The 18,905-nt window shown below is 33.5% G+C and overlaps 1 protein-coding gene across 1 annotated transcript; it reads left to right on the top strand.

Annotated features, from left to right (window-relative positions):
• Positions 1-6,596: 6,596 nt before the first annotated feature.
• LOC127076867 (F-box protein CPR1) lies at positions 6,597-9,326 on the top strand. Its single transcript, XM_051018661.1, has 2 exons — positions 6,597-8,013; positions 8,715-9,326. The coding sequence occupies exons 1-2, from the start codon at positions 6,884-6,886 to the stop codon at positions 8,752-8,754; spliced, it is 1,170 nt and encodes a 389-aa protein (XP_050874618.1). The 5' UTR covers positions 6,597-6,883; the 3' UTR covers positions 8,755-9,326.
• Positions 9,327-18,905: the final 9,579 nt, after the last annotated feature.

The following is an 18,905-nucleotide window of genomic DNA, read 5'->3' on the forward strand; positions in this document are numbered from 1 at the left end:
CCTAGCGAAGCTGGCAGACACCAGAATTTTCGGGCTTCATTCTGAGCCCACTAGGTCACAACAAGAGCATTATAAATAGCCAAGCTTCAGTCACGAAAAGAGGGGGGAAAAACAGAGGAAGACGGACGGAAACCTTGGCATAGAAACCCTGGAGATCAACTTGAAGGATTCCGAGTAAAGAAACCCTGAAGGCCGCTCATCCGCTCCGAAGCTACCGCCGTCCAACTCAATCTGATACCGAAAGTGATCTGCCAATTCAACGTTGCAATTCAATTGCAAACAGGTTCGCGCATCACTACTGTTTTATGCTTCCAATCTGTAATCTCTAAATACATAATGCATCATGATTGAATTTTTGGATATGTAATCAGATTTTGCCTATGAGCTTGAGTATGCCTGTACCCTGAATATTTGACCATGCTATTTCTGTAATTGAATGCCATAAGCCATGCAGCAGGTTGAGGTCGTACTGTTCTGAAATTCAAAACCCGCAGCCGCTCGCTAGCACATCGCTAAGCGAGCATGTAGCGAACATTCGCTAAGCCTTCGCTAGGCGAGGCAGAGGCGAACGGGACAGTCACTAATATTTGGTTGTTATGTCCTATGCTTATCTGATCTGTTCTATGTTAATCATGCATTATTTTGCCTGACATTCATACTGCTGTGTTTCTTTTGCGGTGTAATCTTCGATTACACCTTGATTTGGTATTCTGACATGTGTGCTGAATGTTGTAAAGGTCCACATATTCCCAGGAACAAGTAGCTTGCTAGGTATTCCACCTTATTTGTGGGATACCCTCATGGAGATTCATCTTAAATTACCTAATTATTTAGCTGATTTTAATGTGGAGATTCATCCTAATTATTTAATCGATTTTAATGTGGAAATTCTCCTTAATTATCTAATTGACTACGGCTATCTAATTAATTGTAAAGCTTTGCCTTTAAATAAGTGATCTTGGACCTCTCTTTGTTACCCTATGATTACAGTATTATGGTCTTGTCCCGCGAATGTGGGGATGCACTTAGCAAAGACCCTTCGGTTATATCATCATAGTCCCTCGAATGTTGCCTTTGTCCCACGATGACCCTTCGGTGTAGCCTACGGTTAAATGATGATCGTCCCTTCGAATGCTAAGGTATCCTCACAACTGTTGCCTTCAATGACCAATCGATGACCCTACGATGACCCTTTTACATCCAAAGGATAAAACTACTTACTTCTCAATAGTAAGGACAATTTTACCCTCATAAGGATAGGAAATGCCCGTAAAGACCTTGGATAGGTATAGCTTTTAATTGCTTACTCACAATTTAAAAATACTTTTCACACTTCATAAATACTAGAAAATCACCACTTGGTATACATTCATACTAGAATCATTACTGAGTTATATTTTTCTAAACCATTTTCAAAACTAAACGAGATAACCACTTTGTATACATTCATACGAGAATCATTACAAAGTTAAATTCTCTTTTTCAAAACATTTTCTAAACAATTCACGAACACTTTTTCAGACAAAAATATAAGTGATCCAGCAATTAAGAGCCCATGGATAACCATGGATACAAAGGGTGCTAATACCTTCCCTTTGTATAATGTACCTCCCGAACCCAAAATCTATTGAGGTCTTTCCTGTTCTTTTCCACCTTTCCTTATTGGATAAAAGAAAAGTCGGTGGCGACTCTTGCTATCCGCGACATTGCGATAAAAAGCAAAATACCCCAAGTCAGTTCACCGTATGACAGAACTGGCGACTCTGCTGGGGACGATTACAAGAGAGGTTACCTTAAAAAACAAGATCACTTATTTAAAATTGTCTGATTTACTTTTAAGGGATTGCTTGGGTATTCTTGAGTGAAAGATCCTACACCCGGATCTAGTGTACCTTAGGTAAGTAGCAATAGATCATCGCGACTATCCGGCGTATACTAGAATGGTTAAAATGATGGCTACGGTTAATGTGACACTTTGGATGTCCTGATGTTCCTCATGTTTACTTGAGGAAAATTTTGGCTTCCGCGTGGTGTCATCAAAGCATTAACCAGACCTTTAGAACCCTAATTGACTCATCCTAGCCATTAGAAAGTAGTGAGATAACTGACGTCGGTTCTCTCTATTGAGGGTTCGCCGCTTTCCTCTTCTACTCCATAAAAAAATCCTCTCTCCTTTGTTTTCTTTTCATCCCGTTTATTTTGTATCCAAAAACCTAATTATCCTCTCTCCTTCGAAAACAAAAATTCTCTGTCTTTCTAATCGTTGGCTTCCTCCAAGTTAGTGGAGCGAGTCTGTACGGAAAAGACTCTTGGAAATTCTTGTCCGCATCCAACTTGGTGGTCCCTCTTCAATTCCTTATCCTAACCCTTTACCGTTGGTAATAGGTAATTTACTGATGTAAATTTACTTGATGTAAATTTACTTGATGAACTTAAACATGTTATAACATGTGTTTACGAGCTTGTCGTAATGGAATGGAATTGTACTAATTTATGGATTGTGTTGTTGATTTGAAATAAACCATGCTTGCAGGGAAATACGTTACGCTGTGCTGAGTTTGGGACGACGTTTGTAAGCATAAGGGTTGGTTTATGGACCAAGCTAGCTCTGGTGCGTTTATGATGAGGGTTTGGCCAAGGTAAAAATGGCAATTTTGTTATGGCCAAAACATCAAAACTCTCACATTCACTTCATGGTTGGTTTGGGAGCTCAACTCAATGGTGTTACAGTTTCGACATGAAGAAGAGAAAGTTCCCCAGTGATGGATCATGAAGAACTAGTTGACGTTTGAAGAGAATAGAAATAGAACCTGTCCCGAAGTAAACACCGGATTAGACCTTTTTAAAGATCTCTTGGTTCAATTTAATGGCTAATAAGTAGTTTCATTGTATTATTTGCAAATGCTTGTAATTCTTCTTGATTAATATACGAGCTTCGCCTTTGTACGCCACTTCAATTATCAATTGACGGAAACCTGTTATTTACACTTGAATGGTCTTAGCCTACTCTTACTAGTTACTTGGTTAACACCAACCTGATGGGCAATTGTTTCCTTAGGGTCTAAACATAACGTTTGCACGTGAGCATCATTTGCTTCGACCAAAACACCCCCTTTAGATTTGAATCTTGGTACCAGAACCAAATATTGAATACAAATGAGACTCTTTTTTTGTGTTTCCCTTGAATTATCTATTAAAATCAAAGCAAGACAAAGGATGTCGCTTGGCCACTAACTTGTGAAGAGTTCTACATAACTCAAGACAGACGGACTCTATATAACAACAATGACTACTGCTTTTCTCCAACATCAACCAAACCGCAATGTCCACAAGTACTCAAAACAGCTACAAAAGTGAGTTGTCTGGTTCGTTTGGAGATAAACTCTGCAGGATTAATGTCTGCTGTAGAGTTAGTAAAACATGCAGAACTTACTGCAATTGATGCTATGCAGCAACGAACCAATGGCATGCTCCGGTTTTTCAAAATCTTGAAAAGGAACACGATGATTGGACCGAGTAGAATGGATTTGTATGGCTTCTTGCACATGTGAAGGCATTGTGCATGAAGTGCAACAGTGCACATTATCAATCAAAGACCAAGAAAGAAGTAGGGATTGGGATTCTTGGGGTTTTGGGGTGAATTGAATTTGGTCCAAACGCCCATTTTTTTGTAAATTTGTAAGTTTATGACTTGTAATGATTGTAACATTTGATGTGAATGAAAATGGGTGACATTGTGGCAAAACAAAATTGCTTTCTTGTACCTTAGACTTTCATATATTCATGTGATGAGATACTTTATTCATATGCCATGTAAATGGGTGATTATGATCGAATGAATGAATGAAATAATCGAAATATGAATGATTACGTGGAATTTCTTAAATATGAATAGAATTTTTCCAATGTGAATGAAGAAATATGAATGCAAATTTTGAATATGAAATGTAGAAATATGAAATGGTGAATATGGATGTGAATGATGCAGGGTCGGCCTTGTGCATGTGCAGCATGTGCTGCAGCACAAGACCCCAAATATTAGAGGGCCCAAATTTTTGAAATTTTCAATTTTTTTCATAAATATTAATAAAAATAAATAAAATGTTATTAAAAAAACTCAATAATTGAAAAAAATGTTATGATAAAAATTCAATACATACAAAAGTCAAGATTGATCTAAACTCAAAATAATTATAATTAAATTTATTTTTAATTTATATATAAATGTATTTTTGATATATTTTTTTATTATTATAATTATGTTTTAAAAAAAATTGGGTCCATTTTTGTAATTAGAACTGGGTCTCCGATATAATTTGGCCGGCCCTGGAATGATGGAATATGTATGAAATTTCTTTGAATTATGAATGAATGGGAAAATGAATATGAATGATGACCAACAACATTTTTGCACTTGACACATAATTTCTTTGAAGGGAGGTGTGAACTAGTAATATGACTAATGAAAAGTGAATGGTCATACGGACGATAAATTGGAACAAAAGATGGATAATATTTTATGAGGGAGACATAACGTGGATTGAAATTGGATACAAGGACAAAAATCGTGAGGTTCACTCGATTCCATCAAATGAAAAGAGGTTCCAAATCTTACTTAACTATGGAAATTAACTATCTTGTACCAAAACAAAAGGCAAAGCCCCAAAAAACACATGGAACGACCGTGGTAGCAAGTCTAACAAATAATGTTGGTGGGTAGCATCATGACCAGATGAAATGGTCATGAGAAAAAGAATGCAAATGAATGATCGATTGGGAAAGTTTTCAAGACCAAAATCAGGGTATGACAGGTTCCGCTGCTATTTAATAAAAGTTAACGTTCAGACATGTGGTCATTACTACTATTTTTATAAATGTCAAGTGTTACATGTCTTTATGATTGAGTAAGTTGATTGTATGTTGCAGGATATCATCCTAAATTGCATGTTGAATTGTTTTACTCTGATAAATGTTTTAAATTTACGCGGGGGGAATTTAGGGTGTTACACGTGAGAGGAAAACCATTGATACAAATCTGATTCAACATATGTAGTTAAAAACCGATTTACAGAGTTTTGTTTTCGGGGGAACCTCATAGTTTAAACAGTGTATCAATTTTTAATTATATTTGTCGACTCAGATTTGTAGCAATGACTTTGCTGTCATGCCATGTCACCAGAACTTAATATTTTTTCGAGAAATTGATGGATATGACCAAATAGGGTAACATAAGTGAAGTTAAGAGACTAACTTGTAACGTTTTTTAGTTAAGGGACTAAAACGGGATATTAAATTAATTTAAGGGACTAAAACATGTATTAAACTTAGAATTATCCATAGAATGACGCATCATTTTTGTTAAAGATTTTCCACTTCTTAAACGCATACAAAATATTCAGAATAATTCATGTACGAAAAACAATTTGTAAAAGAAAACTATAAAAATCTATAAAAGACAAAAGGTTTTAGCACAAGTCCCATTGGATGTGCCAATTTGTTTACTGTGAAATTTGGTAAACAAACACTAGTCTCTTATTGAAGGTTACTTACAGGATCGCCCATACAATCATAGGACATAGTGCTAAAAGTTTTCTTATAGTTTTGTGTAAAAAAGTGAAGGATTTTGACTTTGTCGAAATCTTTGAGAAAAAGTTATGTAAAAAAGTAGATTGTTTGGAAATGTAAGTGATTTCGACAATACTAAAAGGTAAACTTTGTAAAAGTAAATACAAAGTGGCTATGAAACTAATAGAGAAATGAAAGCAGATTTGCAAAGAAGATAAAATGAAGTAAAAGACTTTGCATTTGAAAAAAAATATCATTTCAGAAATCATACATCTTGCTCAATGAAACTCGTTTCTGTATATGCTTAACACTTTGAGTTTTTTTTAGTTTTGTAGTAAAATCAAAATAACACCCTGAATCCTAATACTAGAACTCAAATTTATACAAATGTAAAATAATTGTTTCGTAACGTTCTTCTCCTCATCATTTGCCACATAGATTTATGTATGATTTTCGCTTCTGAAGTGTCCTCCACGTGTCCCTTTGGATAAAACAGAGAAGTAGTTACTCACTTTGAACAAAAGTTTCTTCGCGCCAAAACATTGTTGGTCGACATGTCCTGCTGACGTCGAAATCATGAGCAATACCGTCGTCGAAAATGCTGAACGAAATATCTCTTATCAAAAAATACAAAATCCCCCATCTTTATCTCTCATCCTAAGACTTTAACTTCCTTAGTTAACACAACATGTCGAAAATGTTCATTCAGACTTCCAACTTTTTCTAAATCTTTTCATTATAATGAGATTTTTGATCTTGACCCTTTCGAAAATCCCAGCTAATAACTAATGTAATTCATGAATCTTCAATAAATTAAAATAAATAAATATATTTTTTATATTAATATCAAGAGGGAGTAATGGTTATGATGCCAATTGATGGAGTACCTATACGGTTAGCATAAATAACAAATTTAACGTCGCTTTCGCGGTTGATATTTGGAGTTTGGAATATACAGTTATAGATATGTTCACGGGGAACCTGCCATAAAAAATATTAAAGTTCACGTAGAAGGGGAAAGACTTTCTTGGCGTGAATTACACCTCCAAACTTGACATTTAAGAAAGACTATTAACTCATTGTTGGCCTTCCATTTCCTCCACATCCAACTTTTCCCTTTCTTTTACTAGAACAAAAACAAAGCCATTTTGCCGTAGAAAAGAAGAAAAATAAAGCATACAGTCAATTCAAGCAATTTCCTCTCACCTTCCCATTTCCATCTCTCCCTGTCAACATCATTACTTTCTCCCCATTCCACCTAACCAAACCCAAACCTCATCCATTCCATTCCACTTCATTTCCATCCAAAAAAAACCAGATGGCGAATATTCCGTCGGAACTACTCACCGACATTCTCTCCTTATTACCAGTCCGCTCCCTTCTCCGATTCCGATTATCTTCAAAATCACTCCGTTCCTTAATCGACAGCCACAACTTCATCAACCTCCACCTCCACAATTCCTTCAACTTCACCCTCATCCTCCGCCACAACTCCGATCTCTACCAACTCGATTTCCCTACCCTCGCCACCGCCGTTCCACTCAACCACCCTCTCATGTGTTACAGCAACCGCATCACACTATTCGGTTCATGTAACGGTATTCTCTGTATCTCCAATATCGCCGATGATATAGCTTTCTGGAACCCTAACATACGTAAACACCGGATTATCCCCTATCTACCTATCTCTCCCCGTTCTGAATCGGATACTTCTCTCTTCGCCGCTCGAGTTCATGGATTCGGTTTCGATCCGTTTGATTGTGATTATAAGCTTGTGAGAATCTCTTATTTCGTTGATCTTCAACAACGTACTTTCGATTCGCAAGTGAGAGTTTTCAGCTCGAGAACGAATTCGTGGAAAGCGCTTCCGAGTATGCCTTATGCACTTTGCTGTGCTCGAACCATGGGGGTTTTGGTTGAGAATTCTCTCCACTGGATTGTGACTCGCAAACTCGAGCCGTTTCAACCTGATTTAATCGTTGCGTTTAACTTAACACTTGAGATTTTCGAAGAGGTTCCTCTTCCAGAAATTGAAGTGGCTAACAGTGAAAGTTTTGAAATTGATGTTGCTGTTTTGGGAGGGTGTCTATGTATGATTGTGAATTATCAAGCTTCTAAAGTTGATGTTTGGGTGATGAGAAAATATGGATCTAGAGATAGTTGGTGTAAACTGTTTACTTTGGTGGAATCGTGTTTCATTTTGCCTTTGAAATCTTTGAGGCCGTTAGGATATTCGGATTATGGAAGTAAGGTTCTATTGGAAGTAGATCGGAAGAAGCTGTTTTGGTATGATTTCAAGACTGAACAAGTTGTTTATGCTCAAGGAATTCCTAGTTTGAATGAAGGCATGATTTGTGTTGAAAGCCTTGTACCACCTTCCTTACATATGGATAATTATAGGAAGGAGAATCAGCATAAGTTGAGATGCGAAAGTATAAGCAATAGAAGGTACTTGTTGTTTATCTGAATTTTTGCTATGTATAAGTTGTATATGATATCTCATATCTGTATACATGTTAGTTTTGTTTTGCATAGCCGGTCCTAAGCCTGGATAAAAGGAGAGAGTTGTGTGTTAGGCCGTCGACAACAAATGTAAAATTTTGTCTAATCTTTATGACATGGATCAATTATGAGTCTTGGATAGAACATTATGATGAAAATTGATCTATATAGCTGACCCTACTTTAGTGAAATGAGATTTGGTTGTTGTCAAATTGAATCCTCCATTGTATAATTTGTATATATACACGTTTTTGAGATAGGACAATGATTTGAAGCCTCTACCTTTGTTTATGTATATGCGTTTGACAATGTGTGTGTGCTGGATTTCAAAAGAAACAAGAAAGACCATGTATGCTACTATGTTTTTTTGTTTAAGAGTTGATTATTTGACTAGCTAAAGTCCACACTCTTCTCTCTAGGAAAAAAAATTAAGTGAAACATTTGCAGGATTCCTTTTCTATAAATTGGGATAAAGTAAGAATCTCGGTACGTAAGGGGAAGATTGTTGCCGTTTAGAAATTTTCTCACCATCAAATTATTTCCAAGTTTATGTATAATTTCTTTCAAAGATTTGGCTTTATATGACTATTCTATTATGATATCGTTGAGCTTAATTAAACGAGATTAATGCTTCTTCTTTTTTTCAGGGATGACTTCTTGTCTCAAGGATTTAAATTGACACTGTAAAGGAGTGATGAAAGAACCAATGATGTTAGGTTAAAACTGGATGCTCAAGTTGTTTCTGGTGATGGAATTGGTCTAGTGGTTTGCAGGAAGGGTTGATTATGGAGCTGCACCATTTTAATCTCTCTTCTTGAATGGTGTGAGATTAGACTCCTCCATCTCATGTAAAGGTCTCACATAAGGGTGTTCATTTCCGGTTGAACTGTGAAAACATGGTCTACAGTGAAAGCAAGAATTCGGAAGATACACAATCATCTCAAAGCCAGAATAGAATATTGAAGACGAAGAAAAAAGAAACTGAAAATCTGATACTAAATGTACATGACTTCTTTCCTTTCCTTTAATTTGGTGTATCACTTGCTCTATAATCTTGCGGCACCTGCTATACACTCAATACAAAGAAAAATGGCCCATATCAATTGGGTGTAACAAAGTATCGAAAAGTGGCTTGTATGTTGTTATGGTGTAAAAAGTATTGAAAAGCTTTATGGTATGTGATTTTGTATGTATGCATAATGCATGTTAATCTGGTTTTGCTATCGACTATAATGAAACTTTTACATTTGGCAACCTTACACGGCGTATTTTTGCTTTGTTTGCTTGTGATAGATACTCTTGGCAACCAACCCATTTGTGTGAATAACTGCATTCTCCTTAGTCCCGAAATTCAATTTGCTTTTGTTTTATCACTGGCTTTTGCAAATGGCACGGATAACTGTGCCATCAAAATGTGGTAGGTCACCCTCACTCTTTTCCTGAATAAGCAAGTCAACTAGGGTCCTCCTTTTTTACCTTTGGGTGAAGTGTGAAATTGATAGTTGCAAAATCTCCCGGGGTGGAGTAGGCTGTGGTGGTATTTTTGGAGATAGTCATGTTACTTTTATGATTGTTTTGCTTCCTTCCTTGGGAATACTTAGGCCATGGCCTGTTTGAAACACTTTTGAATTTTAATTCTTGAAATTTGTTTTTGAAATCTAATTTTAAAAAGTGTTTTTAGGAAGAGAATTATCAAAAATATTTGTTTGATAGACTAGTTTTTAAAAATTGTTTTTGAAATGTGAAAATGAAAAAATTTATTTGATAGTTTAATTTTCAATACTATTTTTAATAAGAGAATATTTTTTTTAAAATATATAATTCTTTTTAATTAATAATAAAATATATTTCGTTATCTATAAATGTAAATATAAATTAGTCACTATTTGTTTAATATAAGATCTAAGAATGCATGTCAATTATTTTTTTAAATATTATTCTAATAATAAGAGATTAACAGATAATTTCAAACAAATGATTTAAACCATTTTGATGACATTCATCATTACTATTTTTGTTTATAATTATTAATAACTTTCTCTTCCTCAATTTTATAAGAAATATAAATTATACTATAATATTATTGAAATTTTTAATTCTGATTGATTTTTCTTATTAAGTTAGTTTTATTATTTAAGTATTATTAAAAGGGTAATGTTACCTTGGGTCCCAAGGCACATACATATTAAGCCATTCATAAATAGAATATTTATATTGGAAAAAGTAATGAAAACATTAACTATAAAATTTTGATAAAGACCATACACATATACAAGTTTCAAGAAAATATTTCTACAATTAGTTCTTAACATGTGCACTAGACACAAGTTAACATTATCCTAAATTTTTGCTTCTTTTTTTCTCCGACAAAATATCGTCGTTTTGATAATTCTTTTTTTAAATAAAATTAAAATATAAAGAGATTTTGTTCAAAATTTATTTAGAACAACTTTTCCACCTTAAAATTAAATTTATTAAACGATACATTTATTTTGTTATTCAATTTATGTTACCATTAGACTTTGTTCAAAATTTATATAGATTTGTATTTTTTACTATTTTGTTGTTGATATTTAAAATTTTAATTTAAAAAATGTATTCTTAAAGTTATGAAATTTTGAAATTTTAATTTTTTTTACCTGTCGTGATTTTTTTTAGAGATCGGATCACCCGATTCGACCGATTTAATAATTATATAATTTTGTTATAGATACTAATTTATTCAACCGAATTATCTAATTTAATCCGATAATGTTACACGATTCGACTAATGATCCAATGGTTCGAACAATGAATGAACGAGTACACCCTCACTGATTTGATGATTGGTCCATTTTCTTAAACAATGATTATTAATAAAAAATATTTATTATTTTTGAAATGAAAAAAAAATAATTTTATAAAAGGTCAAGTTGTTATAAAAAAAAGAGAGGAAATCAAAATTTGTCAATTTTTAAATAAATTTAAAAATAAATTGTTAATATTTATAAATTATAAATATTTTTTTTAGAAAAAAATGCTAATAAAAATATTTTCAAAATTAAATAAACACAGTTATTTTATTTGTATTTGGTATACCAGTTTATTATTATATGGATGGTAATATATTACTTTGTTTTATATATGTCTGAAAAAGTATTAAGAAAAAATTAATTGGAGAGATTAATAAAGTTATGGTTATAATTATGAAAACGGTCATAAATGAAAATTATAGAAAAAATCTATTTCCCTTGTGTTTTCAATTGTACAATTTGGAAAGGGAAAAGCAAAATAAAAACTAAAACATATCAAAGTTATTTTTGTTTTTTAATTTAAAAACTAAAGAATTTTAGAAAAGAATTTTTAGAAATTAGTTTTTCAAATAGATTTTTAAATTTTTATTTTTAAAAATTAGAAAACTGTTTTTGGAAAGAGATTCAAACAGGTCCTTAATCTCCCGCATTCCAGTTTTTATGGAATCATGGTAGCAATAGAGATCGTCTTCTCTAAAGGTTAATTCAACTATATAGGTTTTGTCACCTATTTAGGAGTTAGATACTCATCGAAATCACCTTAATAAAAATAATATCAGTGTGGGGAGTATCAGATTCGGAAATGGATTCTCTGCGGTCAACTAGTGACGGCAGGCATCCCAACCATCCATTTTAATTATCAATTTACAATATCTTTTATTTATTTACTAATCTTTAAATTTAGACCATTAAAATTCAATCTAAAGGTCTCCAACAAAGTGACTGTGTGATTGCAGGAGCCCATGACTGCAGGGAATCCAAATCCATCATCCAAATTTTGAGGTTAAATCGCGTCAGACCATTCTTCTTCTTCATTTCTCAGTTTGCTCAAAACTAATTCAAACTCTCTCAATTTTTTTCTCACCAGCAACTCAAAAATCAATCAACAAAGCTCAAGAGAACTCAATCAACATTAGAAATATCATCCAACCCAAAGGAAAGTTGAAATTTGTAAGTTTTTTGAGTTTTTGATAAGTTTTTAAGTTTTTGTGTAAATAAGTAGAAATTGATGATTAATGTTAGAAATGAGTAGAAATTGCATGTATGATAGTTTATACATAATGTATTACACGTTTGTTGGCTGAAATGGATGATCAAAGTATTATTTTGGAATGCATAGGTACATTACCGCCATTGACGCAACTGCTGAGTTGTGGAAAATTCTGGAGATGCATCTCCAGAATTTTTCAACGTTTTAGTTTCCCATATTTCGGAGATGCATCTCCGTAATTTTCTCAGTATTTGTTTTTATTTTATTCTCTTGCTTGTGGTGTTGTTTTCCTGCACTAATTGTCTGCTTTACTTTAACTTATAGGCATAATGGCCAATAAACACGATAAACCGAGGCACAAGAGGGTTGTGCAACACGTATTAGTGCGGCGGGAGAAGAGTCAACAAGTTTTAGAGGCTCCTGGTCCCTCTGGCCATGAAAAGTTATATACTTATAGGGTTCGTGCTTCTCATCATGCTTCTTCATCTTCTTCATTCCGTAGGAGACATGATTCACTTACTGACGCATCACTCCCTTAATCCTCCCGCAGGCGCCAGGTTTCCCCTATTCATACGTCTGATGTGTCTGATTCACCAGTGTCACCTCCTATTGTAAATGCTTATGAGTCTGTGCCACCTCCTATTGCTGATGTTGTTAATTTAGTGCCACCTCTGGAGGGTGAGACTGTTGCGGATGTTGAGCTAGAGGCATTTGGAGGAGGCCCTATAGATTTGTCATTATTGTCTATGTACCCAGACCATATTACCAGACATATCTGGGATAGGAAGGTAGCATTAATTGGATTCTTTATTTATTTATTTACGTTGATTTTAATAGACAAATGTCTGACATTATTTTTTATTTTTTTGAGGAGCGTGATTCGCAGAAGTTTATTAACCACGGGCGGAAGATTACTAACTTGCCTAAGCTGAATGAGGATTGACTTCAGACACTTTTGTTATTTGGCCTGAAAGACTTGTGCATGATCGGTTATACTACGATCAACCACATGATGCTTAATAAATTCATGGAGAGATGTCACTCGGAGACCTCGTCATTTCATCACTCGTTTGGTGAGATGTCTATCACACTCGACGATGTCTCGTGTTTGCTACATCATCCGATTAGGGGGAGACTCCTAGATCGTGGGAGGATTACCAAAGACGAGATACTCAAGATGAGGGTAGACTATCTAGGGGCTAACTAAGGGGGAGGCGAAAGAGCATTACTACAAATGATACATTTCATGACGACGATTTCACCTCACGTATTGAAAAACTGAGGTATAATTTCTGGACGCACCCTATTTTTTAAAAAATATATGTATACAAAATATTTCATTGGTTATTTTGAAAATTGATGGGTAAACCTATTCATTGTACAAAATATATAAAAGTGACGCCTTCTTGAATATTTTATTTTTAATCTAAAAGTATGATACTTTTCACCTCAGTTTTCTGTCCAACCGAGGTGAATATATTTCTCTAATATATATAGTTTTGGCTTGTAGCATCCAGTTTCATTTGTCTAAACAACACAAACAGAACCCTAACGGAGAACCCTAAACAATGAAAGCCATAAGCACATACCATATTGTTCTTATTGTTGTTGAGATTCCTTCTTCAGAGATCCAAATCATTTTATTTTACTTCTTTTTTAGAGATCTAGTACGTCAAACATCACTACTCATATTGTTCTTATTGTTGTTGAGATTCGAAATCCTATAAGTTTTAGCTTGTTGTTTAAACATATTTATATTATAGGTTTATTGATATTGTTGTTGTTGAGATTCGTTATTGAGACCCTAACCTCTGGAGGTTTAATATTATTGTTGTTGTTTAAGCAAATTTATGTTATGGATTTATTGACATTATTGTTGTTGTCGTTATTTAAGCAAATTTATGTTATAAATTTATTGACGTTATTGTTGTTGAGACTCGTTGTTAAGATCCTAAACCCTAGAGGTTTAATCTTATTGTTGTTGTATAAACTGATTTATGTTATAGATTTATTGATGATGTTGTTGTAGTTTTATTAAGAGATTATTTTTTTGGGTTGTTGTTTAATGTAAGTTTTTGTTTTTTGAGTTGTTGATGTTATTGTTGTTGTTTAGTTGTTCTACTACTAAAAGTTATGAAAACTTATATGTTGTAGTTTGGTTGTTGTTATTGAGTTTAAGTTTTAGATTGATATTGATATTGAGTTTATATTTTTTGTGATTCTTTGTGCAACTCTCATCTTGTTCCGTCGAGTTGAATTTATTATATCTAATGTCGATTATTTGTTTCACTAACCCCTCTTTGAAATATAATTCCTTCACATATTTTCTTAGTGTTGAATTTCCAGCTAACACCACTGTATTGGAATAACCAAAAACAAAGGAATTAAGTGTTTGCCTATAGACAAACATATCTTGGTTCACAAGGTGGACTCAGATTAAATCGTCCTAAAAGGATATGCATGGAATCCAAAGGTATGTGATGTTTGGTTCTAAAAGGATGGTATTGATTGATGAATGAGAGAGAATAAAGAATTAAGGATTAATAAATAGGGTAGTATCACACCCCACATTTTACCCCTAGATTTCATAATCATTTTCATCCTAGACATCATTCATGCATATCTAACCTCAAGATCAAGATATGCTAGGTTTGTTTCATATGTTAATTAGGGTTTCCCTAAAAGAGCTCAAAGGATTGATCAGTCAAAGTTTTGGATTGATCATCAGTAAATCAAGTTCTCATACAATCAAGAGATCTCTTTCCATCAACAAATTAGGGTATTGTGGCATAATCACAAGTGCATCAAGCTTCACTTTCATCTCGTTCACTAATTAGGGTTTCTCAACAATATTCAATTTCATATGAGAATTTTGATCAAGACATGATCTCAAGCCTTGAGACATCACTCAAAACACTAAAGTACATCTTAGGGCCCATCCATGATGTTCAATTGGCTCAAGAGTTTGAATTTATTGAAGATCAAGAAATTCAAATTCATCTGATACACAATCAATGCACTACATAGTCAAACCTTTGACTTTTAAGATTTCATGAGTATATGCTTAATTGATGAATTTGATCAATAAAAATCAAGATAAATGAGGTTACTTGCAAAAAGGGCAATCTTGAAAACATTGAAAATTTTATTAAGTATCCAAATTTCATGTTCAAGTGCACTACTTTCTCAAGCCATAACTTTCAATATGAGCATCCATTTTCTTTGCTCCAAAGCATAAATTAAATCTCTTGTTCCATACTTCAACTTTGTCCTAGAGGGTTGATTCCCTAAAAATTCAAGGATTTTGAGTTATGAGGACATAAAGTTGGTGTCTCAAGTTGAAACACTTAGAAAATTTTCAAGTCAACTTTGATCCCTAAAAAGTGATAAACTTTACAACCAGTTTTCATCATGATCCACTTTGATTCAGAAAAAACTCAAAACATGAAAGTTGTAGAGCATGTCTTGGGATTTTTAAAAAGTACAAATACATTTTTTCCCATGCATGAGCTATGAGTTTCGAAAATGGGAAGTTGGGGTTTCAAACTTGAATTTCAAGTCATGTTCATGAAGAATTTTTGGAGGAAAACCATTTCAAATGTGAAAATCTCTTGATTGCAGGCCCTCTTGTGTATAAATCTCTCCATAATCAGATGTTTATATGAATCCTAAGTGCATTACACAAGGAGTTGAGGTTTTGTCCATTGCATTATACAATTTATGGGTGAATTTGCAAAAGGTCACATTACTACTTTGATAAAGCAAGCTTTATGTCAACAACTCACTCTTTCACCCTTGAAACTTGTCCCTAAAGATCACAAACAATCTTAAGAGATCAGAAGCAACCTTGTAGAGGCTAGGGAAATATGACAAACTCCTTGAAACTTAACAATTCATGCAAACTTCTCATTCATTCTCAATCAAAACCATAACTTCACAACTTTTGTTTCTAACCAGTTCCAATCCTCACTCTTTTCCTATAAATAGAGGGATCCCTTAAGCCTCAAAATACACAATAATAACCCCTCAACACTTCAGCAAACTCCCATTCCATTAGAATTTGCAAAAATACACTATTTTTGCAAGTTCTCTAACCAAACTTATTCTCCACGTGTATCTTTCAAACAAACACCAAAAATCATCTCTAAACATCATTTAGAGCTTGTTTAATCACTTGAACAAGTTCTGTAGCCTCTATTTTATCATTCGCCATTTCACTTTTTTCATTTTGCAAGAGCATTTGTATGAGATAATACAAGTTTTTTCTGGTCATTCTCATTATTCAAACACCATCCTCAAGGATCAACAAGGCTGGTAAAATCTCTCTCTTATCTCTGTAGTAGCTAAGAAGAAGCATTGAACTTTCTCCAATAGGTAAGTGCACTTACACTTGAAAACTCTTGTGCATGCATCATTCTTGAATATTTATTGAAGTAAAAATGTAGTACATATTGTGTTTGTTATGTATTTGCTACTGTATGCATTATACCATGTTCATGCATTGAGATTTTATTGTTTGGAAATTAAAAGTGCAGTTCTTACTTTTGCCTTGACACACTTTGTACATTGAGTTTTAGGATGATATAATGATACCATTAGATTCTTTGCGAAAAATAGAGCAATTTAGGTTCTTACGATTTTCAATTTCATGGAAAATTGAGAGAGTTATGGTTGTTGAAAGTTTGAAGAAAAAAATAAAAAGAAACATGCAAGAACACAAGGAAGAACATGATGAGTTGATGCCATTTTCCAATTTCTTGAACCTTTTTACTATGTATATTAGTGTTTGAGTTTTGTTTACTGGTTGTATCACTGCCCCAATGGTTAGAGTATGTGTGTTAAGGCTTTGTGTGTGCAAGAGGTTTGGGGTTCAAATCTTGCTTGCCCTAGGCCCATTTTTATTCATTATTTTTTTGCCTATTTATTTTTGTTATTTTTCATAACTTCAAATGCTCATAACTTGATGATCCCTAAGTCTTTTTGACCCACTCTTTTTGATACGTGTTCATAATTTTGTCTATTTTATGATGGTAGAAAGAAATTCCAGAATTGATTTATTTTTCACATAGTTATACTTGTCTAAAGTTGGTACCTTTTTAGGATTGTTTTAGGGTTTCAAATTACCTTCTTTGGTTGATACTTTAATTTTTATTGATCACCATGACTTGTACGAATATTGTGCATCATATATGAACTTTTTTTAATGTTGTTAATATGTTACTCTTGGTTTTGACCTAATTTTGACTTACTTTAATGTATGTTTACATGTTTATGTGCTTTGAACTTTGTTACTATGCCATGAACTTTTGTGTGTTTATTTTGCCATTGATCCATGATTCACATGTAATTCTTTCATGTCTTGTTGAACCTTAACATGCATGTCTTGAATACCTTAAATTGTTTTCATGATTAAGTTGATATTATGTCCAAACCATGTCTTACTTCATGCATATACATGTTCATTCATACTTATTATGACATCCATATACATGTTCATGTTTTGTTATCTCATTCATTTTTGTTTATTCATGATGATATATTCATATCATTCATATTCATGTTAACTTTATACATCTTTGATTGATGTTATTGTATCTTTGTTCATGTTCACATGTTGTACATATGTGTTTACATACCATGCTTGATATTGTTATGATCATGCTTCTATATTTGTTGATGTCATGCTTGAATATTTTCTTCATTTGCTTATCTTTGTGGATGTCATGTTTGAACATATTCTTCATCCTTGTTTGTCATTGTTGATGTCATGCTTGAACATATTATTTACCATTTGTTTATCTTTGTTGATATCATGCTTGAACATCTTCTTTATCATGTGCTTATATTTGTTGATGTCACGTATGAACATCTTCTTTATTTTATTATCTTTGTGGATGTAATGTTTGAACATCTTCTTCATCCTTGTTTGTCCTTGTTGATGTCATGCTTGAACATCTTCTTTACCATTTGTTTATCTTTGTTGATGTCATGCTTGAACATCTTCTTTATCATGTGCTTATATTTGTTGATGTCATGCTTGAACATCTTCTTCATCTTTCTTATCTTTTTTTTATATTTTTGCCAAAATCCAAGGGAAAGACCTCTTTATTGACTTGATGTCATAGGTAGTTTAGCAATCCCTAGTTTCCCTTTGACCTTGTTAGAGTCATTCTCACTTTCAACTTAGATTTAAGTAAGAGTTTATAACTCTTGTAAGTATGTTTGTTATGAACACTTACTTCCCATTTTGGAACCTTGATCACTACCAAGTGTTCTTTCACCCTTAGTTAGGTGAACTACGGTTGCTCTGATTCCATCCTTATAAGGATGCGTAGGCACATGACCGCGAAGTTTTGGCGAGCAAACTTAATAAAACCTTTAGGTCCTTCCCGATAAAACATTTCCAAATAATATTAAACAAATAATAACATAACACAAATACTTTCAAAAGGTTCCTATAGGATACTATAGATACTGAGGATGCTAATACCTTCCCTTAGTATAACCAACCCCCGAACTTTAGATCTTTTCGCATTGTTTTTACATTGCACAATTAGGGTTTTGTTCGATCTTTTCCCCTTCCCTTGGATAAATTAAAGTCCGGTGGTGAACATTTAATGTTTTGTGATTTAAGTTAATACAATAGCTTGATATCCTATTCTCACCGCGACAGGTAGCTCACGGAGAATCTGAATCCGTGTGCCTATGTATTCTCACTGTGCAATGAGAAATTTAGAGCTCTGTAGCTCAGTCAACTACGAAAACGAATAACTATTGATTGGGTTACCAAGAGGCAAGAGAAATGGTAATGAAAGATGAAGAAGACTTGGCAGTCA

This window comes from Lathyrus oleraceus, chromosome 1 (assembly GCF_024323335.1).
Source record: "Lathyrus oleraceus cultivar Zhongwan6 chromosome 1, CAAS_Psat_ZW6_1.0, whole genome shotgun sequence".
Classification (NCBI taxonomy): Eukaryota; Viridiplantae; Streptophyta; class Magnoliopsida; order Fabales; family Fabaceae; genus Lathyrus; species Lathyrus oleraceus.

What these genes read in the sequence shown, in the direction of transcription:
- LOC127076867 (XM_051018661.1), top strand. Translation starts at nt 6,884, where the DNA reads ATGGCGAATATTCCGTCGGAACTACTCACCGACATTCTCTCCTTATTA. An exon ending in GAAAGTATAAGCAATAGAAG is followed by an intron (nt 8,014 to 8,714) that starts GTACTTGTTGTT and finishes TCTTTTTTTCAG; the next exon opens with GGATGACTTCTTGTCTCAAG.